At 44.8% G+C, this 24,717-nt stretch overlaps 1 protein-coding gene across 4 annotated transcripts in view; it reads left to right on the forward strand.

The window, feature by feature from the left end:
• Positions 1 to 22,867, forward strand: part of POU6F2 (POU class 6 homeobox 2) — a 419,114-nt gene extending 396,247 nt beyond the window's left edge. For all 4 annotated transcript variants that reach the window (XM_032874946.1, XM_032874948.1, XM_032874947.1 and 1 more), the window contains exons 8-10: positions 9,847 to 10,015; positions 18,740 to 18,908; positions 22,360 to 22,867. In XM_032874946.1, coding sequence (XP_032730837.1) covers positions 9,847 to 10,015; positions 18,740 to 18,908; positions 22,360 to 22,864 — 843 coding nt within the window. In that variant the 3' untranslated portion in view covers positions 22,865 to 22,867. The remainder of the gene's footprint in view (positions 1 to 9,846; positions 10,016 to 18,739; positions 18,909 to 22,359) is intronic.
• The last annotated feature ends 1,850 nt before the right edge of the window (positions 22,868 to 24,717 follow it).

The raw sequence follows: 24,717 nt of genomic DNA on the forward strand, positions 1-24,717 counted from the left end.
TCCACTGAGGGAGGAGGAAAAAACCAAGTCAGGCCTGAACACACTTCCCAGAGATGGCGACTCTGGTCTTATGCCCTTTGGTTCTCCCACCGAATCTGGAAGTCTACTGCCTGGAGAGCCAAGGCTCCCAGCATCCCTCTTCCCCTCTTCTTCCTCAGCTTAACCCTAGGCCGTGCTGCAGTCCCTGCCAAATATACCACTGAGGACTTCGTTCCCCTTCCCCACCCCGTCTCTCAGCTAGCTTATTTCTTATACTATATACAAGATGCCATTGGACTCTCTACCTTCTAAATGTTTCCTTAAATAAGGCAAGAGATTCTATCTTTTATTGGCTTTTTAAGACTTATTTCTATCTGTTCAAACTTAGGCTATAATTATCTCTAGGGGAGAGAAAATGCGATCAGCCTCTTTTCATACAATCTGCTAAAACTATTTCTGTCAGCAAAGCCAAGTTGTAAATTGCCACGAAGGTGATGAATTAATTAGAAATCATCAACATTTAGTACAAAGTAGCTCTCGTTCTCACCTTGAATTTCAGTGGAGGGGGTGTAGGTGATAGACAATTCGAGTTACATAAAATTACAGCTCTAGATTTGAGGTAGAACGGTTTTAATCCAGGAGAAGGACCTAACCAAGAAATGGCATAAAAAAAAAAAAAGCAGAATACGGTGTCATTCCTTCACTCTTTGCCCAAAGTACATATCATTGATCCATTTCCACAGCCTCTATTGTGAGCACAGACACACCTCAGAAACATTCCCACCCTGCACTTGTTGGTCGCTGGAGCAAACTTCATTATCACTGCGGGAACATTTGGTCCTCTGCTGCTCTAACCTCCATGGCTGTCTTCTTTACTGTAGAATTGGGACCCAGAAACTCCTAAGAAACAGCCAGCCCCTTGGGGGTGTGCCTTGCAAATCCATTTCACGTCAGTTACAAGCAGGACTGTCCTGGACTGGTGTGTGCACAAGTGCCTCTCGTGTACCTTCATGCTGAGAGAACACGTGAGCACAGCTGGAGAAGAGTGGCAAGTGAATCTTCCTGAAACTCCAAGTCACAGCAGTCTTCCCGGGGCGCATCCTTCTTGTTCTAGCCATATGCCCATGGTCTATTCTAGTCCCAGAAAGATCGAGGGAACCAGTGGTGAACCTGGTCAGAAATATCAGGAAATGGTGGAAAGAAATGAATTACTGGTACTGTTTCTTGCCATCCATTCTGAAACACCATGAAACACCTCAGAGCACCTAGTACGGTTAACAAGTTGGGTGAATTGATGGGAGACGAGCAAGTCTGAGTCCTGGATATAAAAGCTGGGATCCTGAGGAGAGCGGATCATAAAATGCCCAAGGGTCCAAGAGTAAAAAGCTCAGAGCTGGAGGTGTAAGGATAGTGGTCTTCAATTTTTTTTCTTTAAATATTACCCTTTACATTGAAGAAATATAATGCAGACAACCACTAAAAAATAAAGGATTTCTATCATACAGTAGAGAACTTTCTCAATTTATTTTTTCATGTGATTTATGACAAATGCCTGATCTCACAAGAGCATAGTTCCAACAGTAAAATACATCATAAATAATAGGAGCAGAAAGTTCCCTAACTCACACTCAGAAGGGAGTTCACTTTCATGAAGTGAAGTAGCTTGGACCAGATTGCCTGGGGTGATTTGTTTTAATTTAACAAAAATAATTACATCTTTAACTTTATTTTTACATCTGCCTAGCATTAATTAAAAGAACCTGAATAAAATCTAAGGGTATAATGAATGAATGAATGAATGAATGAATGAATGCATTCTAAGAGTGAACCCTCAGCTACTCTTGATGATGATTTATGCCAATGATAAAAGACTGCGAAACTACAATGTTATCATCTGGAATGCAAGCAAAATATTTCTTAAATACATACCACGACTTGATGGTCCTAGATATAGTCTTCACAGTATCACAGCAGAGATTCTTGGTGAGCAATGCAAGAGAATAAAAGTCAGAAAAAGACTAGATTTAAAAAAAAGGGAAAAAAAACAGAAAGATGTATCTTTCTGTTCATGGAAAAAATAAAAAAGCTACTTAATCCAAAATATTTGGTGGATTTTGAAGGAGCCTTTTGTTCCTCCCATGGGACTCTACAGCTACTGAGGATTATGGTGAACTAACTCCCCACCAAAGTGAGAGGCCCCAGATCCCTTTACAACTGTGACTGTGAATTAACGATTTGTCCATAAGCAGCACAGACATCATTTTTATGTATATTTATTCTTCCTTTGACTAAATTCCAACAAAATTTAGCAGGAGTTTTTAGCACCCTTAAGAGCATAGGGACATTTGAAAGGAAAAAATGTTGCAATCTGTAAAATCAAAGCAATGAAACTTTTCGAAAATTAAAGGCTGTGGATATAATCCTTGGAGACTGCCATCTACGAAGGCACGTGACTTCTCTTCAAAAAGTAATCTTGGTGTTAATAAGAAACCAAGGGAAGGTAGTTCATTTAAATTGCCAAACCCCCCAGGGATCTGAAATAGCATAGGAATTTTCCTAGATGGATACAACGTGTATCATTGACTCCAATGCAGAAGAGCCCTTTGACCTTCCAGCCACACAGCTGAGCATCTCGCCTTCTGGTCTCCCCTTGACACTCCCTGCCAAGCCCAGCCACAGTGCCCTGGCCCGCAGTGCCTTTCCCACCGCTTCTGTCTGGCAAACTCGGCTACCGTCCCTCTGTCCGGGATCCCTCCTTCTCGAAGCTTCCCTACACGCTCCCTCCTCTCTGCTTTCCCCTCCGTTACATTCATTTTCATCACTTGTGCTGTCATTTGGAATCTACGCCTGCCTGAAGACGGGGACCTGACTGACTTGGCCTCGCTCTGGGCCCTGCCCAGAATGGGGGCTCAGTCGATGGCGTTCGGGTGAATCGCTGCCCACTTACAGGCAGCAGCATCCCAGAGCCATGCTTCCAGAGCAGCCCAGCCCAGGCCTTGCCGTGCCTTCTGCCGGTTTGCTGTAGTTTCCATGTCAGCACCTGCAGAGGAGCTTGAGAAGTCCACACAGCACGGCCTTCTCTAGTCACTTCTTTTCTGAATGTTAACACGTTCCTCTTGCCCACCGCACTCGCCCACCTTACCCTCTCAACTACGTGTACTCCCTGGTTTTGTGCCCTGCTCTGTCCCATCATTGTGTGTCCCCGGTGCTTTTCAGGACTGCCACTGGCCTTGCCTGCCTGTGTGCAGGGATCTCCCTGAATCCCGCCCCCATGTTGCCTCTCCTCATCTCCCCCCAAGCTCCAGTGCCTAGTGTGACGCCTTCTTGCGTCCACTGGTGTTTCCGCTTCCGGTGCTTAACTCCTCGGCAGACCGGAAGTGTCTGAGGGAGGCTTACATCTGGGGCTCTTCTTCCTGCCCAAGTTAAAGAGCTGTTTCAGGGTAATGGAGAGAACTGGAAGGAAAATTCAGGGAGTCTCTTGGACCCTGCCAAAAAAAAATCTCCCTCCTTGCTTTTTTCAAGCCTTTTAGAAAGGAATTCAAATCTCCACTTCATGTCATGTTCCAGGTCCTCAAAATTTTTCAAGCTGGCTTGTCCTGATGTAAACTCTAAATCTTAACAAATCTAAGACCTGGGCTCCTGTCTTACCCACCGTAGAACAAGCAGCTCAGCAACACAGTAACACTCGGGCGGTCCTCCTCATTCTTGAAGGTTCTTATTAAGTCTGAGCTGTTGCTTCTCTCATCTGGGCATAATAAATCCTATTCCTTTACCCTTTTTTTGAAGAAAAGCTCCTTCAAAACCTTTGTGTGGTCCCCCAACCATGAGCATCACTTAGGAACTTGTTAGAAATACAAATTCTTGAGCCTCATCCCAGATCTACTGCATCAGACCCTCCAGGGAAGGGTGGGGTATGATCTGTGTTTTAACAGCCCTTCCAGGTGATTCTGACGAATGCTGTATCTTGAGACCCACTGACTTAATTTCTCTTCGGGCTATTATAAGGTACACAGTAGGTACTCAGAAAAATGCCAGCCAGTGCAGGGAGGGAGAATCACCATGTCCTCCTTCATGCTCTTGTTACTGCTAGAGTTCTTGGGGTTGTGCTCACATTCTCATCGCACCACCTGGGGATACAGCCTGGTGTTCATCATGGCTCCCTGACATACTTGTAAAAGGCCAGACCTCCTGCATTTGGCCTTGGCATAACTGGAGAGTTTTTTCTTCCCTGAATTAATCTCTCTATATTTAATTCCATTTGAATTCTACTCTTTATAGGCACTCATTTTTCCAACTTGTCTAGCACATTCCACATTTTATTCCACTTCCAAGACACTTGTCACCTCCACTTATTTTTATAGCAATTGTGGATTCAATTGGGAGATGCTTTCTTCCAGAAACTAAAACATTATTAAGGATATACTATGTTACCCATGGAAGCTATATGGAGCCAAGGGCATAGAAAAGCAAGAACGTCTATAAAGCATGCTTGCACTTGAATTTACTTTTGTTGAATATATTAAACACCCTTCAGTTCCAGCCAACACAAACAAACCAACGAAGCCAGCCTCTGAAAAGCAATGGAAAGGGAGAAGATTTTGAGACCGGGAATCCTGTCCTTCCCTGTTTGCCATTTCCTGGAGGAGATGGACATTCCTCCCTCCTTCCCTGGGTAATGCAAAGCCCAGGCTAACATGAATTGCCCCTTCCCTCTCCTGTTTTGTTGACTCTGTGCTCTCAGATTGTATGAGCCTGCTTGGGCTACCATAACAAAATGCCATAGATAGGATGAAGTTTATTGTCTCACAGTTCTGGAAGCTGGAAGTCCAAGATCACTGTGTTGGGGAGGGATGCCTTCCCCTGAGGCCCCTCTCCTGGGTTTGCAGGTGGTCACCTCCTTCATGTGTTTTCATGTGGTCTCCCCCCTTTTCTAGTCTGTGTCCTAATCTCTTCTTTGGCGGACACCAGTCATACTAGATGAAGCCCATCCTAAGGACCTCATTTTAAGTTAATTACCTCTTTGAAGACCCGATCTCCCATTATAGTCCCATTCTGAGATACAGGAGGTTAGGACTTTATCATACGAATTTAGGGTGGAACACATTTCAGTCCATAACACAGCCTATTTACATCTGACTTACAGCCCAGTAAAAGGCAAGCAAGGGATTCCTGGAACTTAATGAAAATAGACTCCAGCTCCTTTAGGCAACACAGAGGGGGTGTAGTGAATAAATAGAAAATATGATCATATAAACAGGATACTGAGAAAAGTAAATGTGGGGTGCTCCAAATAACTGGGACTCATTACATTAAACAAAGGACAATCTATAGACAACCCCATCCGAGGTGTGTCCCAAACGACACTGAAGTAAGTCATAATGCTCTGGCCACCTCTGACTACCATGTTTCCCTAAAAAATATGACATTTTTAAATACTTCAGGACCTGTATGTAGAAAATAATCCTAAATGGAAAAATACTTAAATTGTCATATTTAGCAAAAAGAGATGAGATGTGTTCAAAATGATAGACCACAATGTACGCTCATGCTGATCAACTCTAGAGTGTAGCTCAGCATGGCCAGTTTGAACACACCTCGTCTGTTCCCACACCCCCAGCTAGAGCTTCCTGCTATCTCCCTGACTCATACCTGCCTCCAGTGGTAGACAGGAGTGGGGCAACGGTGTGCCTGCTGGAAGGAGCTCTGGCTCCTGAGTCAGACTTCTCTGGACTCAAAGCTCAGTTATACCAGTTGTGTGATCCCAGCTAAGCCATCTTAAGTCTGTTTCCTCTTCTATAAGGACACCACCATCATCTAACCAAGGGGGCTAATACCAAAATTTAAAAGTACACACAAAAACACGTAGGAAGCATCCCATCAATGGTACCATGTAATTGGCTTCTCAAGATCAAGGCAATGTAATAAAACATCTCCCTCTATAGAAGCTTCCAAGTTCTCCTTTTCCTCCAGGAAGGAAAAGGAAAGAAGCTTTTCCTCCACGCTTCTCCTTATTCCCTAATTCCCTGCACTTTCTGTCACTTTTTATGGTCCGTTATGTTTGAGGTATTTATATACCTATTTCTTTTGCCAGTAATTGAGCATTACAATACATGATTTTCAGATTCAAGTCAGGGTCTGCAAAGCTACATCTAATTAAATGACATTTTTCTAATGCTTCTTATTTAAAGTCTTTGAACTTTTTATATGGAAAACCACAGTTGTTTCATGAGGGAGCTTAAATCTCTGCTTTCCCTTTCTTTATTTGATACATGTATTTTTCAGTATGATATTTCTAAAGATTAATGCATCAGAATCATTAGACTAAGAATATCATAGATAAAGCTTTTTTTTTTTTTTCATTTACCTCAAAGAATTACAATGTTAGGGTTGGGAAGTAACAGAAGTATTACTCTAACATCCTCTTTTTCTGAGGGAAGACGTTATCAAAGAGGGTCAATCTCTGGGCTCACTTTGATGTGTACAAAAGGCTATTCCATCTGGACTTACAAGTGATTCTAGAATTAACAGATACATGTTTATACATTCCCTACATTGGAGTGAGACATATGGGCTCCAGTAAGGATGCTACTGCTTATATAATGTCAATTCTTGATAAGTAAGAACTTCTCAGAATTTTTCTTGGTCTCTCCATATTGTCTGGTTAAACTCTGGAGGGAAAGCAGAACCCCAATGTCCTAAAAAGAAAATGCTTATTTTCTTTGGAAGAAATGTATCTTTCTTAGATTCTTAGATATCTTAGAGTCATCTCATTCTCTGACTGTGTGGACACCGCACAAGCTCTTAAAAGAACTATTTTATTTTCCTCTTGAATTTCTTCTCCTGCATAAGCCTTAGTTTGCTTTTTGAGTCCTTAGTGAGGCTGCAACCCATTAATTTGTTTCTCTACTGAGTTGTATCTGAGGAAGAAAATTTTAATTGATTATTGTCTTACCCAGTTCCTTGATGGTACTTTACCACACCTAGGGCCAATAAAATATTGATGGAATGGTAAAATAGAAGGCTATCTCATGATCCAGTGACTCAAAACTGTGAAAAGCTTTTGTCAAGTAACAATATTTAGAAGGACAACTCAATAAGTTAGAAAGGGTAGACTGACATGCAAATATCCATCACCTTTTATTAAGCAAATTAAAAATAGACTTAATCTTTAATATGTGTCCCTACAGAATAAAATTTACTGGATTCAATGTTGATTATGTGCTTGGTAGATTGGCTAATTATCTTGGGATATACTTGATGCATATTAATTTGGGTTCCATGTCAATTATCACTATCTTTTATTCATAATATAGCCTCCATTTAGCACAGTTCAGGAACAGTAAGGACGTGCACTTGAAAGGTAACTTCAAGCAATTCTGAAGGGGGACAAGATGGCACCCGGAAGGAGCCCGGAGCTATGAATGAGAGCCCGGGTTCTAATGTGCTCTGGAACACATGATCTGGGCCAGTCATTCACTCCTCGTAATCATGCTCGATGTATCTGCTGCATGGGAATGTCATGTGAACCCGGGGAGCAAAAGCATTACCACGAGGGACCAGAAGAAGAAAGAGCTCCTTATGCACTTCCAGGGTAGCATCTTACTAATAGCTGTTTGCGGGTAAAATGTTAATTGATGGTTAAAAACTCGTTAAGGAATTTAAAAGACTGAGAAACCCCAAACGTTGGTAAGGACGGAGAGCAGCTGGAATTTTCGTACATTTCTTGTGGGAACACGAAATGCTACAACCACGGTGGAAATCAGTCTGTCTGATAATTTCTTTAAAAAGTTCAACATGCATTTATAGTACTAGACAAGAATTCCACAATTCCCCTCCCAGGTATTTACAGAAGAGAAATGAAAACACAGGTATACACAAACATCCGAACATCGGTATTTACGACCACTCTGTTCTTGATAGCCCCAAACCGGAAATAACCCACATGTCCATCAACAGGTGAACGGATGAACAACTTGTGGCATAGATATCTTTATAAATATAGAGATATGCACCACAAATATATACTATATATACTACTCGGCAATAAAAAAAGGGATGACACTGCTGACACATGCAACAAAATGAATCTTAAAAACAATCTTCAAGCCAAAAAAGCCAGATAAAAGAAGAGTACGTACTGTACGGTTCCGTTCTTAGAATCATGCCAAACGAGTCCGTTGTGACAAAGTCCACTGTCCCCCTGGGGGAAACTGATTCAAAGGGGATGGGGGAACTTTACAGAATGATGGGAAGGAAAGTTCTACGTCTTGATTATGCTGGTCCTTTCACAGAGTATCTATTCGACAAAACTCTTCAAAGTGCAGGCTTGAAATGGGTATATTTTATTATGTATAAATGATCTCTTGGTAAATTTGAATGAAAAAATGAACACACAAACACACACACACACAACACACAGGGGAAACAGTGACAAATGTGCAGTTGACACGTCCCAGGCTGGCTGTCAGATCCTGAGAAGGTGGTCAGATATCAGGTGAGGCTGTGAACTTTGGTGGGAGGGCCAACCACCGTTCAGGGCCTGACCTGATTCTACTCCCCAGCTGACTTCCTTTTGTAGAAACTCTGCTACACCTCTGTGAGTGTGAAGATGGCCACGAAAGAAGTTCGTAAACCAAGGAGGGCCATCTTCAATCACAAAGGACGCAAGGGCTGAGGCTGGTCATGCACCTGTCTGGGACCTTGGGCTGCCCCCTTTGTGTCAACTTCCTGGCCGGCGGGGGAGGGGAGGGCAACACGCAGATGGAGAAAGACCCCTTCTGGGCATTCAAGGGAACTTGGTACTAGCACTCGTTTCCCTTCCCTCCAACCTTCCTCTCCTGAGCTGGGCTTTTTCACCACCCAGAACAACCAGCCTTTGAGAGGCTCTAAAGGAGTCATGAAGAAATGGACATAAAGTCAACCTTTGTCAAGGCACACTGAATTTTGAAAATTAGGTTTATTCTTGCTTCTGGCATGATGATTAAGAGCTCAAGCCTCCGGGCCAGACTTTTTACATCCAGACATCAGCTCCCCCACACCTACCGGATGAACCCACAAAACCCTTTAACCTCTCAGAGCTTCAGCTTCTTTGCAGAACAAAGGTCAAAATAACACCCACTTCACAGGCCGATGTAAGAATTAAATGAGCGAGGGTTTCAAAGTCCTTAACACGGAGTAGCACAGAGTAAGAAAGCGACAACTGGAAACTGCAAATACTACTGGTTGTTTTTGTCCCGGCTGCCCCAAATTATCTCTCCATTTCCTACAGGACATCAGCAAACGTTTTCCCCCCAATTTATAGTAATCCAGCCAGATTCTTGGATCAAGGAGAACAGACAGTTCCTAGACTCAATTCACACTGAGCCTAAAGGGGAACTTTCCTAAAACTACCAGTTACAGAAGCCAAAATGCTTGGGCGCAGCCACACCCGTGAGCCTGAGTTGCGCACTCCAAGTTCATTGCAAACACTGTATTTTATCTGTACCTCCCGGAGAGGCCTGTCAAGTGTGCTATAATTGTGTGAACAGGCAGAAAAGAGTCCAGCCACACACTGTGGTCTAGAAAGGTAGAAAATGGGATGCTCCTGCCAGCCAAGTAGGGAATTAATAATATATTTAGGATTACTAATAAAATGCCTGTCAAGCAAGCAGCAACATATTATACACATACACACACACACACACACACACACACACACACACACACAAAATTCCTGCCAGTTGGTGTAGAGTTTGCACTGTTCCTGAGAAGTATAATGTTCTTGGAAATACAATGCTTCAACCCCAGATGAAACTTCTACCCTCTGGTATCTCCCCACCCTGATTTCTCACTCCTGTGTGTATTTTTTACATCCCCCTCCCATTGTAGCTCCACCAACCCTCCCAGACGTCAGTGGGTCAAGCAGCCTCCCAAGGCAGCCTTCTGCACCTGGCTCACAGCCAAGCATCCATGTCTCAAAGCCCCGTCCGCCAGGCTTCCTCTTCTTCCTCTTCATCCTCCTCTTCCTCAGCTTTGAGCGTGGGCCAGTTAGTCAGCAGTAAGTATCCTTTCTGGCTCGGTTAAATCGTGGTGGCCTTCTTGTTGCCTATCTGCAATGCCTTCCCTCCTCTCTCTCTTTCTCCCCCTCCTCCTCCCTGTCTCTCTCCCCACCGGCCCTCCGTCCTTCATTCTCTTGTTCTTTTTCAACATCAAAGAGGAATTTCCTGGCCTTTCTAGGCCAATAGCAGAATAAGGTCTCTGCCCAGGGCCAGATGGCTCCTTAGGGAATCAGGGCCCCAAAGCACGCCCCCTTGATGAGTGTGCTCAGGGGCCGGTCTCTATCTCAAGTGCTTTCTGCCACACTGAGTCAGTCCTGCCGCTTTCAGAAGAGAGCAGCTGATCAGCTTGCAGGCCATGAGCCGCGGAGCTCAGAACTGAAATAAACCAACAACAGGCACTCAGCCAGCAGGTCAAGCTGCTTTTCCGTGCCTTTGAAGTCCCCTGCCATTCTGTTTGTAGGTGTCAGAGGAAATAAAAGAGAGCGTGCCCGTGGGCGGGTCGGTGTGTGCGCACAACGAGCGGCCTCCAGGGGCACGTGGGGAAGCTGCCTGGGCTGGAACGAGATGGGAAATCTCTGAGCCACCATTCATAAAATAAAATAAGCCTACGGGTCTGCTTCCCTGAGGGGGCCACATATATACATAATTTTGAGAGCTGGTATGTGGCCCCACGTAAAGACAGCGTACGTATCACACGCAGATGGAAACAGCCGAAGATGACTGGGACGGTGGTCTGCTTCCAGGTTAGTCGTTGACTGTCGGTGCAATTCTTACCCGTGAATAAAATCACAGAATGTGCACTTCGATTATAATGCTCCAGGAACCGAAAATCCAGTAATTACAGGTTTAAAGGGCTAAAGTACTGCATAGACATCTGGGCTGTAAAATAAGGATACAGCTGAGTATCTGTGTTGATCAGGTGTCATGAATAACTTGTTATAACGGGAACAGCAGGGATTTTCACATATCTGTAATGTGAAGCAAAACGGAGGGTTGCCATGCCCACCCCATGCAAGCAACCCCACCTGCAAAAAAGAATATATATGTGCGTGCATACATACATGTACATTCAAGTACATGGATAATTCCAGCAAAAAGGATATGGAAGGGAGAAGAGAATGAGGAATTATGGGAAGATATTAAAATGCCCAAGTATGTCAACTAGCTTGGAGGCCCCTGACCCCAAAGATGGGTCAACACCAAACACAGTGTCAGGGTGCACACAGAGTGGCCATCAACCAGTTATTATAGGATGTTTGCATATACGACCCCTCTCGTCTGGGCCAGAAACTCTAGTTTTACTGGAATAAAACCACAAAGTTAATTTAGTTATAGCCAGATTTCCCCCAATAAAGACACTCCTCATAGGGGTGTTAGAAAAGGTTTCAATGTCATTTCCATTCAATATTCTGCATAAGTTTCTGCAAAATATTCTAGTTGTAGATAGCAGCATGATCTTAAGTGTAGAAGAGGCTTTTAAGCTTTGGTCCTAAAAGAAAAGGAACTGACATCAAACAGAAGAAATAAGTTAAATATGAAATACAGGACAAATCACTCCAAAATACAGTATTTTGCACAATGTTAAACACTCAGTCCACGTTGGAGATGAGTGAGTGGTTGAACGCACGGACAGACGGATGGATGATACCAGGTTCTCTCTCGTCACTTGTCTCAAACTGGGCAGGAAAGGAGTAGCCTTTTTCAGAAATCCATCACAGAGTGGTGGGACAGATGGAATTTCAACTGCACAGTTGCCAATGGGGCATCTAAGTTCTGGGTGTATAATGAGTGAACCATATTACATATCCTGATATGGGATATAAAGAATGGGGACAGAGACTCCTTTACCATATGCACTTGAGGCAGGAAACCCCAAACTCATACGCAGAGCCTGAATGAGAAACCTTCTCTGGAAGATACAGGAGCAGCTCTAGCAGTTGCATGGAGGGTCAGACTTTACAGAAACCCATTCCTTGCCTTAAAATTGCTACCGATTTTGAGCATGTTGTTTAATTGACTTCCTTCTGTCTCAAAACCCAACTACACAGTGAATGATATACAGAGCATTTCTCTGATGCTGATTCCCCCGAACAAATCTCTGTTTAAGTCTTGATTTGTAAAGTAGGGTTTTCAAAGCACTTTCAATACTCTGCTCATTTTAGTACACCAAGGCCATAGAAATCCTCATTTGCAGATCTTGAAACTGACATCGGATAGCTCCTGAAAGTGCAACCCATTTTGGCCAACTTCTGTCCAAGGAACCACATTCTGTCTTGGCTGAGAGGCTGTGACACTCTGTGTGAGAAATCTAACGGGTGGCAGGCAAGGATGATAACCCAAAGAGTCTGATTCAATGGGTCGCACACACGACACACAGCACAGCTGCCTTAAAAATTAGGATGTTTACACCTAAATTTTATCCAGTGACATTTGACATACATCCAGTGGCATATATCAGATTACCTAAATAGTCCTCAATAGCTCTTTAAAAGCCTGGACCCATGCCTTATAATTAAAGCACAGGCCTTTCCCTGAGATAATATAAAGAGAAAAACTAGACATCGTTCATGTTTTGAAATTGTATTCAAGCATGAAATATCCATCTAGAATTATTTTTGTCTGAGATGGCACTTCACCAAATCTGCAGGTAAGATAATGTGGGGAGACCTAACCCCATACTTCAGATGTAGTTGTGATACAGGTTAAATTACAGGGGGAAAAGGGTGGTTTCATTAGAGGCTGTCAACTTAAAAATAAAAACACAGTGCCATGTATATGCCGAGCACAGGAATAGAAATTAAGAAAGCAAAAATAAGTAATATGGGCCCCCTGCCCTGGGGGAGGTCATGAACCGGTAACAAAGAAACAGTTATAATTAAAAGAAATAAACGCTATAATCAACACGTGAACAAGGACTATGGCAATACAGTCGATGATTAACTTGGTTTTAGAGGTTAAACAGACCAGAAGGACCTCCTAGAATAAATAATCCTTGAGTTGGATGGTTAATCAACAAATTCCTCTAAGAAACCAAGGCCATAGAAGGAACCAGGTCAAACTGGACTTGAACCTGTGGCCAAGACCTTGGTCAATGATCCCTCCCACGTCATGGTCAAAGACTGTCATAACGCTGCTCAACTTGCCACTATCCCAGATAAAATGGGACCAAAAGTCACCCTCAAATCTTCCCCACTCCAGGCAAAAGAACCCAGAGTTAATGCCTTGGCAATGATATTGGGAGCTTCATATGCAAAGGACATCACATCTTAGCTCAGCATCACCAAATAAGCACACTCCTTACTTCCCAGAACACCTTGTGGGCACCTGTTCTCTGTACCCATACAGCTTACCCTATACCCTGTGTTAAACCTTGCTTGGTCTTCACAGTCATCAGAGGTAAATATATTTTCTAAAAGCAGGGCTTTTGGAAAGTCGAACAGAGTCAAACAAATGACTCGACAAATGTCCCAAATTGGCTCAAGACTTCCACAGCACTGTTTAAAAACAGGTAGATTTCAGGTTTGTTTTTTTTTTTTTTTTTAATTCCTTGCTGAGTTTGGTTTTGTATTATTTTTCAGTGCACACTCTTTAAACCCCTGGCCTGTAAACTTGATTTTTTTTTTTTTTTTAGACAGCAAAGAACCACTGGCTATTACCAGAAAAAAGCAAACCATAAAGTGAACATAAAGATGCATGGTGATAGCTTATGGCACCTCTGATTCCCATGATCACGACTTCTTGCCCGTTCTCAAGCGGTTTCTTACTTCTCAGAAATATTTGGTAAATACACCCATTATTTGCTGTGAGAATTGCATAAAAAAGTAGATGGGTGTTTACATAAGTCTGTTAATTCAGACTTGACAGCTTCTTTAAAATTGCATATTATTCATAGAAGAATCCCATAAGCAGAGGTTGTAGAAGGATGATGTTGATGGATGGTGATGGTTCGACCCACTTAGCAAACCCTTACACTGATGTCCACGTTAACTGGTAGAAGGAGCTAAATTTTAAAAATTAAACAACAACAAAAAAAACATCTGTGCTGGTCCATCCTCAGCCCTCAGGTTGGTGTGGACCCAGGGACCATACAACCAGATTCTGCAGAACAGGATTTTTTTCACCCAATTTGCATTTAGTTATCACTTAAAAAAAAAAAAATGCTTTTCAGCCCTTGCATTCCAGATTTGATTTGGGAAACATCCTGCTTATGAGATCTTGCCAGTTTCCAAGGCCAGCTCATTCTTAATCTCTGGGCCAGTTAATCTCTCTGTGGGTTGATCTTCTGGCTCCCCTAGCAAGGGTCAGGTTTGGGCCAGACTCTGGCAGTCATTGCTGTTGCTTCCTGACCCTATACTTAATCTGTTGGTCTGACTTCATCAGGAGCAAACGTCTCGAAAAGGTGTCACTTCCTCCTCAATGCACAGAAATTCCAGACTGGGTTGCCCTAGTGCTGGATCGATCTGGGAGGGGATCTGAGAGATCCTTCTGAGGCCCCTATCAAGGTAGCCCCAGAATTCTCCTTGAAATTAGCCCAATCTCCCCAAACCAGGAGACTGGGTGAGGGAAAACCAGACTGAGCTGTCCCAGGATGGAATGTCAATCTCTGAGCCAGACTGAGGGCTGAGGTCCTATCTCAGGGAAGAGGGTCCCATTACATTTCCCCTCCTCAGACAGAAAAGCATATATCTCTTAAGGAAGAGTATTGTTCTGATGGGGCGGGGAAGGGATCCTCAAGAGTTTAAAACAGAAACTTTAGTATCAAAAAAAAAAGAAGAAGAAGAAAAGAAAACATCAATTTTTTTTTATCAATTCAAAAACATCTTATAAAAACCACGTCATGAATTCTCCCAAAGTGTGAAAACAATTCCCACATGTTGTAATCAGGATAAAACTAATTTTTGCCCATGGGTGGGCCCCTTCTTTGCATGGTGAGGCCTTTGTAGTCTTGGGACTCATGGAGAAAACTGTAGTAAGACATTTTACCATCTGATTTTATGAGTAAGAAAAATAATATAAAGAAAACTGGGCAGCTCGTCTCCAGCATTAACAAATTGCGCAAAGAAGGAGATACTGGCTTCCCTTCCCTGGGCCTTTATTCAACCCATCATCAACCTGTTTAAATTTCACAAGAATTCCTGTCTCATCATCTCTCTGAGTAGAATGAGGAAAAAGACTAGAAGGGAAATGTGTGAGAGGAAGAAGAAGGAACTCAGCTTCCTGCTGTGATGAGTGTTCCTCCGGAGCCCCATGGAGGTCCCTGGGCTCAGTGGGGCAGGTGCCCACCTCTCTGAGCTCTAGAATGACAGCTTTGACAATCCGTTCAGTGCAGGGAGTTAAGAGCCCATAGCTTTCTGGTCAACCCTGGTTATCATCAGTAATCAGGCACATGCATAGATTTTGTCGCTAGTCTCCGGGAACCAGGAAGGAGATATAAGCATGAAAGGCAGCAGGCGAAGGGAAGAAGTAAGAGAGAACGGATTTACATAAAATGCAACCCAAGTCATAGACACGCAGAGACCACAGGGCTGAAGCGGAACACGGTGTTCTCCGAGATGGAAGACCCGCCCCTCACATGCTGGGTAACTCCACTGATTCCTGTTGATCTAGAGAGGGAGCTAATGTAAGGCAACAGGTTTACCTCCCACAAGGACTACTTAGCTTGACTCAGAGAAAAACTGTCCCCCTAACTAGGGACTACACTGGCAACCTCAGTCCAGACGTTTGCCACTTGCCAGAAATAGAGGAGTTGGGTTCAGGGAACGCAAGGGATGGGGTGCCTGCCCGGTGTCCCCCCTCCCAGCGCCTTTTTAGCTCATCACTCTTTACACAGGTGGCACAGCAACCTTCCTGTGTCATGGAACCTGGTGAATAAGGACGGTAAAGAGTGGAGAGAAGACAGCCATTTGCAGAGGGTGACACTCCTGGCCCCAGGCCAGGCCAGAAACATAGAGACCCCCATCTGTGGGGGCAAGGGATCCCCTGCTGCAGAATCACGTGGGGGTACTTGTTCAAAATGCATGTCCCGGGCCCCATCAGGCGACTCCTAGTCCTGCCAAAGGAAGAAAGCACCGTCCTAAAAGCTATAGTGTTATAAGGAAAGTCTGCAGTTTCCAATTTTTCACGCTTGATTTTGAACCTCTGCTGCCCACGCTGGTAAGCCTCCCAGGACTCTCAGGCTTCCCTCCCTGCGCCCATCTGCACCAAGTGGCCAGCTCAGTTCCAAACCAGATCTTCCTGACTACTATTTTACCATCACTTTCTTCCCCTACAAGAAGCCCTGTTATGCTTTTTTAAATCCCGGTTGCCCTCCTTCCCTCGCAAAATGTTAATATCACAGATCTACTGCACATCTTTACTGTTTATGTCCCACAGGCCTCTGGGGGGGCCACAACCCCCCCCCATTGAGAATGCACAACCTGAACATAGAGTCTCCAAAATAGGCTGAGCCAAGCAGCAGGTGTAAGGGGGGCTGCCGAGGAGGAGGAGGACGAGCAGAACGGGCAGCCAGAACCAGTTCGAGCTGACTGATTGTGCCCAACTAAGTGCCAATGGAGGCCTGGTGCAGCCAAACCTTCTAAACATTCCAAAAGAACATTAAAAAAAAAAAAAAATGAGATGTGTTTCTTGAGAAACCTCCCAATGTTTAAATGTTGGCAATTCCAAAAACCTGTAAGCTCTAGGAAAGCTGAGCTGTATGTGCAAGCTGCTCATTTTCAACTTTTGCTCTAGGAATGTTTAAAGGAAGAAATGAGAGACAAGGCTCCAGGCTGCTGTGTGCACGGACGCGACTTCCCAGAATCCTTAGCAAACCCTTGAAGTTGCTTCCAGGCTGCTGCGCTGGTGGGATTTAAGATCCAGAGGGCAGCCGCTCCCGACAACCCAAACAAGTCTCTCCTTAACCAGGGTTGCCAGCCCTCCTGGGGGGGAATTGGGGGGGGGAGTAAGATTTTAATTAATCTTAATCAGTTTTATAGTCACCCTCTGCCCTGGCCATGGACACAGATTCTCACTGTCCTACAATGAAAGAGCCGCCACTCCTAGCACGAGCTCCCCAGTCCATCCTGCCAAAACGCTTACAGACACCCCCGTGGCGCTTTGCTCCTGCCTGTCTGCACGCGGCTCCCACTGGCCAGAATGTGGCCCCTCCATTCTGCAACAGCTGGCCATGGGGTAGGACCCACATGAATCCTCCCTCCAGTCAACCCATGCTTCTCTAAATTCTGCTGTGGGGGTGACACCATTAGTTCTTGATTTTACTCAGCTTGGTATTTTTCATGGGTGATTCTCATTCATAATATTGAGCCCCAACCCCCTTTAGACCGTAAATCCCACAAGAAGCTGGAACTGCCTCCCCTATTTCTCCTGCTCCCCCTTAACACTCGGTTGGATGCCCAGGAGTATATCTTAAATACTCACAGACGGGTCTCAGTGGTTGTACCCCTTTTCAATCTTTCCTCAACAAACTTACGATGAATGACATGCAAAAATTTTACAGGACTTTTTTGGATGTGAAGATAAAGAAGGTACCGTGCAGAAGTGTCTTGCTGATTCTACTGACAGAGTCCATTTCCCCTGTATTGAGAGGATCTGTACTGGGAAGCTCCAAGCCCCCACAGATATTAACATGTTTATTTAAAAGTCTTTGAACAATTGGCCCTTGAAATGCAAATGTTTATTTCTCTTCATGATAACGGGAGTCTCCCCGTAGCCCAAAAGGCAAATCTAGTCCACCAGAGTCCCTAGACAAGTACTTGAATTTACTGAAGTTGATGGATTATTGTGCTGAAAGAGGAAGAGAAAAACTTTTCACCTAAGTCCGAGGAATGAGGTGGAGAACAATAGAGTCAGCTCTCAGGGAGAAGGGCTTCGCGCCAGGCAGGAGCGAGCGGCACTTTGAAATTTCCCCCTATCCCCAACCCATGCTGTCTCCAGCTTGGTGTACGCTTTCATTTATCATTTATCTGGGGATCAGTAGCGGGAAGCTGGGGGGTTCGTTCTCCAGCTGTTGTGTCATTTCCCTTGATAAGTCCTAAATTGACCGCGTTATCCGGCACCAAAGGAGCCTTCCTGCAGTAGGCATTTTTTATTATGTGCCCTTTTAGGGGACAAAGACATTGTGTCAGTAAACTGCTACCAGGGGGAAAAAAAGACAATATTATCCTCACAGCTTCATAAGCACTCTCTTCTGAGGGGCTAACGTGAACTAAGAAATTAGACAACATTACCATCTGGTAGCCTGACTGCAGCAGTGATCTGGTGAAGAAAAAAAAAACAAAAATCTTATTTTCTTCAAGGGCAAATTTTAGCCCTAAAGAACCCAGTTTAAGACATTTCACATTGAAACCTTTCCATGTTTATGTTTTTGCACCATAATTGAACCTATCGACTGGCAAAATGGAGTTGCCTCCCCTAGCTCGTGCCTTCCCCTGGCTGTTACCCGTTAAGCCCAGGGGAACAGGCTCTTGTATCATGAAAGTGGCCGTGGGTGAACTACCCGTGGTTTTATCTGGGATAGAAACATCCCGAAGGGTGATTTGTGGAGGTGTAACCACTTGAGGATGGGGTCCCTGGTGCCTCACTTGGGAGACAAAGAGAACGTCCTGCCGGGTCAGTTTCCCCAGCATCTGCTGTTAAGAGAGCCGCTTTCTTAGAAACCGTAACAAACAGATATTACTTGGATGTGCGTTGACGTATTGATCCTATTTTTAAAAACATCTCCACAGATCCTCAAACGGCAGCGGGTGAGGTGGATGGGGTTAATCTGGAAGAGATCCGAGAATTTGCCAAAGCTTTTAAAATCCGGCGCCTGTCCCTTGGCCTGACCCAGACTCAGGTGGGACAGGCTCTCAGTGCTACCGAGGGCCCCGCGTACAGCCAGTCGGCCATCTGCAGGTAACCCGTGCCCACGTGCTGTCACCTCTCCTGGCCGGCCTGGGCCTCGTTTGTCCTCATGGCTCAGCTTTTCTTCTTCGGGTGGGCAGAGCTGGAGGGGTAGAGTATGGGGACTAAGTTTGGGGGGTGGGGGGTTGATACGTTGCAACCGGTGATATTGACAGAAACAAAGGTGCTAAAGCAGATTCTGGGGCCTGGCTTGACAACTCCTGTCAACTCACAAAGAAGGCAGTGTCATTGGAAAACCCCCACCCACCGTGGGCCAGAAGCTTCCTTCTGGACCCACCCTCCTACCCCTTGAGAGCCCCCATCTCCCGCCTGCAGATGGGTATCCCGAGCAAACACGGTAAAGCTGCCAGTCCCAACACTCCTCCCATTTCTGCCCAGGGACGGCTATCGGGATTTTTCCAAGGAAATAATACCTTAAAAAGAAAATTAACCCTCTCGTGACCGCAAAGGAATGCTTTAGCATTGCCTTCCCAGACATAACTCTAAAAACCCTTTTTTTTTTTTTCATTCCAAAGAAGCAGCTGCTTTACGTGGCTCAGAAAGGGGTAATGAGAACCTGGCCTACCCTGTCCTCACCCCTCCAAATAAATAAATAAATAAATAAATGACAGAATCCAGCCTTGGTTGTGTTCAAGTTGATCTGGGTCAAGCCGCCAGCAGCAGACCCCGTGCATGCCTCTGTGTGTGTGTGTGTGTTGCACTAATCCCATGTTTATGCATGAGGTAACAAAGGCACTTCTGTAAGAGCTTTTCCCTCTTGGGCAATGCCTTATGAGTCCTCCTCCATCAGGAAAAGCCAAGAAACCAACTCTAAACTCATTTAAGTGGATTTTGTTCTTGGTGATCCATGAAATGCTGTCTTTTTATCTGCTCTTTATACTTTTAATGTATTCCCCAAAGGACGGAAGTGTACTTTTCCTGCAGTTTAAGACTAAGGTTATAAATAACATCAGTATGGGGTAGTAGCTGGCAGCTCACATTTTGCTCAATGATTTTCCATAAAACCCATTGATTGTTGTTAAATACAAAAAGCGCCATAGGATCCTCTCACTTCTATGGTCTCCCCTACTGTTTTTTCTTATAAGATACCTCCCTGCAGAAAATAACCTTTATTCAGTCTATACAAGGATACTACTGCTGGGAAATTTGTTTCAAGGCTTGTATATGTTATTCCCAACAACACTGAAAGAAACACCAACACTAACAAGCAGCATCAATGATATGAATACTGTTGCTCCCTGCTGGGAAACATTAATTTCGTTTCATCTTGACAGCCTTGTGATGAAGGCAGCCACAGGTTTTTTAAGTTGTCAATTTGTTATTTTTGCTAAAGTCCTCTCTGGCTTATTTTTAGTCCTAAAATGTGATTTCCTTTTATTGGCTTAAGTGCCATCTAATGTTTTCACCAACACCCAAAGAGTGTCTGGGGCATTCCCAATCGAATATGTAGATTTATAAAGTCTTCCCCAAGGGAAGCCAAGAAAGCTATGGCTGAAATGGAGAGAGAGAGAGAGACCCTGGGAATTCATATCACAGAATATGCCAGATGCCTTGACTTGACAGCCTTTCTCTAGTTTCTAGTGTTTGGGTGAGCTAGTTTTAGGAGCTTACTACCAAGAGAAGAAAAAAAAAAATGAAAGTCTTGAAAGAGACGGAGATCTGACATTGAAATAATTCACATTTATTGAAGAGGAGTGAAAGGATCCGCATTTCAGCCTGCACACCCAGGTGTCACCTGGGCGACTCCTAGACACAGCTCTGACGAATCCCTCCGTAACAGAGACACAGAGAAGGAAACACCACCAACACGCTGAACATCCCTATTGCAAACTTTGTGCCTCATGCCCTGGCACTGTGAGGTCTACTATCATGCTGTCCAGAGTTTAAGCTCTGCAGCTTGGCTTCCACGGTAAAATGTGGTATGTGGCAAATTACCACGACAGTTAGAGCTTTGTGGTAAGCTCATTAAATGACATGACATGATTAGTTCATTTTCTATTGAAAGCAAAATGTACTTCTTCCCCCTTTGATCAGCAGTGGAAGTGGGTTTAAAAAAAAAAAAAAAAAAACCTTGAATTCTACAGGGAATAAAACTTGATACCCTTTGCACTGCTTATCACAGTATCTAAAAATGTAGTGTCAAAGATAAGATTATGGCCGGGAAAGGAAGCCTATCCTTTTGTGTCCTCCTGCAAGCGTCCTTCTGAAACATACCCTGACTGGCTAGAGCAGGTTCATTTTGGTTCTGTAAGATGTACTATGCAGTCAGACTGCTGAACACTTAGAAAGCTTTTGGATCCAAAGGGGATCCAAAAGAGAGGATCTGTGTATCTGAGGTCGTCATACTGGAGGGCCCTGAATTTGGATTTAGAATAAACAAACGAAGGAAGAAAAGCAATTGGCACTTTGGTATATTTCATTGAGCGTGAGGCTGAATTTGATACCAGGATGACCTCTGAAAACACTCCATATAATTTTGTCCCAAGATGCTTCATACTTTTTAAAATCAGTGTAGCAAGGAATTGCTGATGGCGATTGATACATAGAAGACCTCATTTCCAGAAAATGATATCATTGGAGTACAGTTTGCAGATATCACACATTAAACACAGCTTGATGCCCCGGTGCCAAAGTACACCATTACAAGGGACAGCGTTTGAAAGGCACGAGGTGGCCTTCGCACATCCGGGGAGGGGGGGTTGGTAGCAATTACAAGGTGTCCAGATGCTCGGGTCCCCCCAGTAAAGCAGCAACGGGCTGTGTTTTACCTGGAAAGGGGGCAAGTTGTTAACTGACATAGGCTGCAAATTGTTTGTTACCAGAGAGAGCACAGGCGTGGGGGGAAGGGAGAGACAGAGGGAGAGAGAGATTAAAATGAGACACTAAACAGAGCTGAAAAGAGCTGCGTCCCAGTCGCCATCCCTGACTCTGATAACATACAAGATTTTCATCACCGAGTCCGTGGGAGGAGTTTCAGGAAAACTAAACGCAACACACAAATAAGAATCGTTTTAAATGAAAGAACATGACAGCGGTTGTCTCCGACGCCCCTTCCTGGGGTTCATTTTTGCCTGGAGGCTTCTGACGCTGGGGGGAGACCATTGCCAGGCGGTCGGGGTGAAAGCTCAGCTCCCAGCGCGTGCAGGGAAAAGATGGGCGGGTGGTTTGGGTGTGGGTGCCCGGGGCTCCGGGTCCTGCCGTCTGCACCCTTCCCCATCCCCCTCCGCGTGGCCGTGCGGGGCGGGCTGCATGCGGGGCATGAAGCATGCGTGCGGGCCGGGCTGGGGGGCGCTGGCTTGAGCGGGCTGGGGGGCTACCTCGCAGCCGGCTGCTCATCCGGAGGGACGTGGCTCTGCCAGGCAGGCAGGCAGGCAGGCAGGCAGGAGGCCCACCCTGGCAGAGGACTCAGTGTAAGACTGTTCTTTCTCAATTCTCCCCCCAGACACACCATCCTGAGAAGCCACTTTTTCCTACCACAGGAAGCCCAAGAGAACACTATAGCTAGCAGTCTGACAGCCAAACTGAACCCTGGCCTTTTGTATCCTGCCAGGTTTGAAAAGCTGGACATCACCCCTAAAAGTGCCCAGAAGATCAAGCCGGTGCTTGAGCGGTGGATGGCTGAGGCTGAGGCCCGCCATCGAGCAGGTATGCAGAACCTGACCGAGTTTATCGGGAGTGAGCCGTCCAAAAAGCGCAAGAGGCGCACCTCCTTCACACCCCAGGCCCTTGAGATCCTCAATGCCCACTTTGAGAAGAACACACACCCCTCGGGGCAGGAAATGACCGAAATTGCCGAGAAGCTGAACTATGACCGGGAAGTAGTTAGAGTTTGGTTCTGCAATAAGAGGCAAGCCCTGAAGAACACCATTAAGCGCTTAAAACAGCACGAGCCGCCCACGGCGGTCCCCCTAGAGCCCCTGACGGACTCTCTGGAGGAAAATTCCTAAACGGACGCCCAGCCCGGATGCAGAAGCGAAACCCGCAGAAACTTCCAGCTCCGCCCTCGGACTCCGCAGCTCAGAATTCGTGAGAATAACGATCATTAAGAATAATACGTTGAGAATAAAATCAAAAGAGAGCCCCAGTCGTCGGTCACCCTTGTAAGTAAAAAGACTAAGAAAACTACCAAGCGGACAGAATGGTTTATACGTGTCCGTTGGTTTTCCAAAAAGTTGGAAAAAACAAAAAACAAACAAAAAAAAACAATTTTTGAAAATTTTTAACAAGGCACACACCATACCTGCTGGTGTGTGCGGTAGCATAGTCCCCTGGCCCGCCCGCCTCCCTGAAGCCAATTTTCTAAAGGACTTAAACCAAATAACCACAAACTTTTTTTGTGTATATTATGAAAATGTGAACACATTTTAAGGAAAAAGAAAAAAAACCAAACCAAAAAAAAAAAAAAAAAAAAAAAACAAACAAACAAATGGGGAAAAAAAAAAAAAAGGAACGAGATAAAGAATGGAAGACCCAACAACCAACAAGAACTTGTTATCTGTTCAAAGCAAACACAAGCCTGCCACCTGGAGGAGGGACTCTGTCCTTTCAGGTTCCAAGTGCTGATTTCACTCTGAAACCCTATTAACCAAAGTCAGAAACATGGCATTGCAAACGCGATCTCCTTGGTCTACTCTTCTCTGCGTGTAAAGTTGTGTTACGAATTTTTACATTTGTACTTAAAGGAAAATTAAGAAGCCTGATTTCTCCCATCTTACCCATCTCTGTCCCCACCTGCGGGGTGGGTACCGTTGTTGAAGCCATTCTCTGAGGCTCACTGTTGGTTTTCATTTGGAGTGGGGGGGTTCTTTTTTCTTTGTCTTGGTTTTGGGTTTTTTTGGGGGGGGGAGGAGGCGGAGGGAGGGGACGTCCTGGATCGTGTGCCAAAGCATCCATTGCTTTCTTCTCACTATGACTTGTGGGTTTGAGAAAAGAAAATGGAGCTCGCATTTCCCATTCTTCCTCCATATCTCCATCTCCCTCGTGTGCGGCCTCCAGGGTCTGCTGGAGGGCCACAGAGTGAGAACGGTGTCCTTTCCACTCCAATCCCAGTGAAATGCAGGAGAGACTCCGAAATAACTAGGGCTTTGCTCGATGAACTGTCAACACTGGCATAAGCCGTCGTTGTACTCACTGTCCACACCAGAGCTTGGGATTTTTCTCAGTCTGTTGGCCACGTACATGGAGAGCTGACCAAAACTAATTTTGTAATATAAACATAAACTGCACATTTGGTTCAATACTTATATCTATGTTATGCTTCTGTGCAAAGCAATTTCTCTCAGAAGTCTGATAGCCAAAGAAATGTCTCAAGATTTCAGTCAAAACACACACATAGCATGCACACACCCATATGCACACACACAAAGACAACAGGCCAAAAAGAAAGGGATGGTAAGTGGATCATTAGAGGCCATCATGCATCCTGTAAATCCCATCTTTTCTGCTACTCTTGTCATTCCAATAGGGATGGCAGACTTTTTTCAGCTGGGGGAGCCATTGTTTTGGGGATATGTATATATAGAGAGTGAGAAAGCAGAAAGTTGGAGGACGGATTTAAACAATTAGGTTTGGAGGTTGGGTTCTTGAGGGGAAGAGAAGTTGTAACAGTGAAGCACTTCCACTACAAAGAAAATTCTAGAAGGAGCTTCTCTAACACATCAGAGTAGCCTTCACCATTAGAACTAGGGGATTAGTTCAGGTTTCAAGATAACCAACTCCAAAGGTCCGTGGGCCAAAATCACCCAATAAGCCAGAAGGAGGGGATGAGACGTGAGGATGGCTGGGCAGGTGGCCACGTGGA

The sequence above is a fragment of the Lontra canadensis genome, unplaced genomic scaffold (assembly GCF_010015895.1).
Source record: "Lontra canadensis isolate GAN:19392208 unplaced genomic scaffold, GSC_riverotter_1.0 scaffold54, whole genome shotgun sequence".
Lineage (NCBI taxonomy): Eukaryota > Metazoa > Chordata > Mammalia > Carnivora > Mustelidae > Lontra > Lontra canadensis.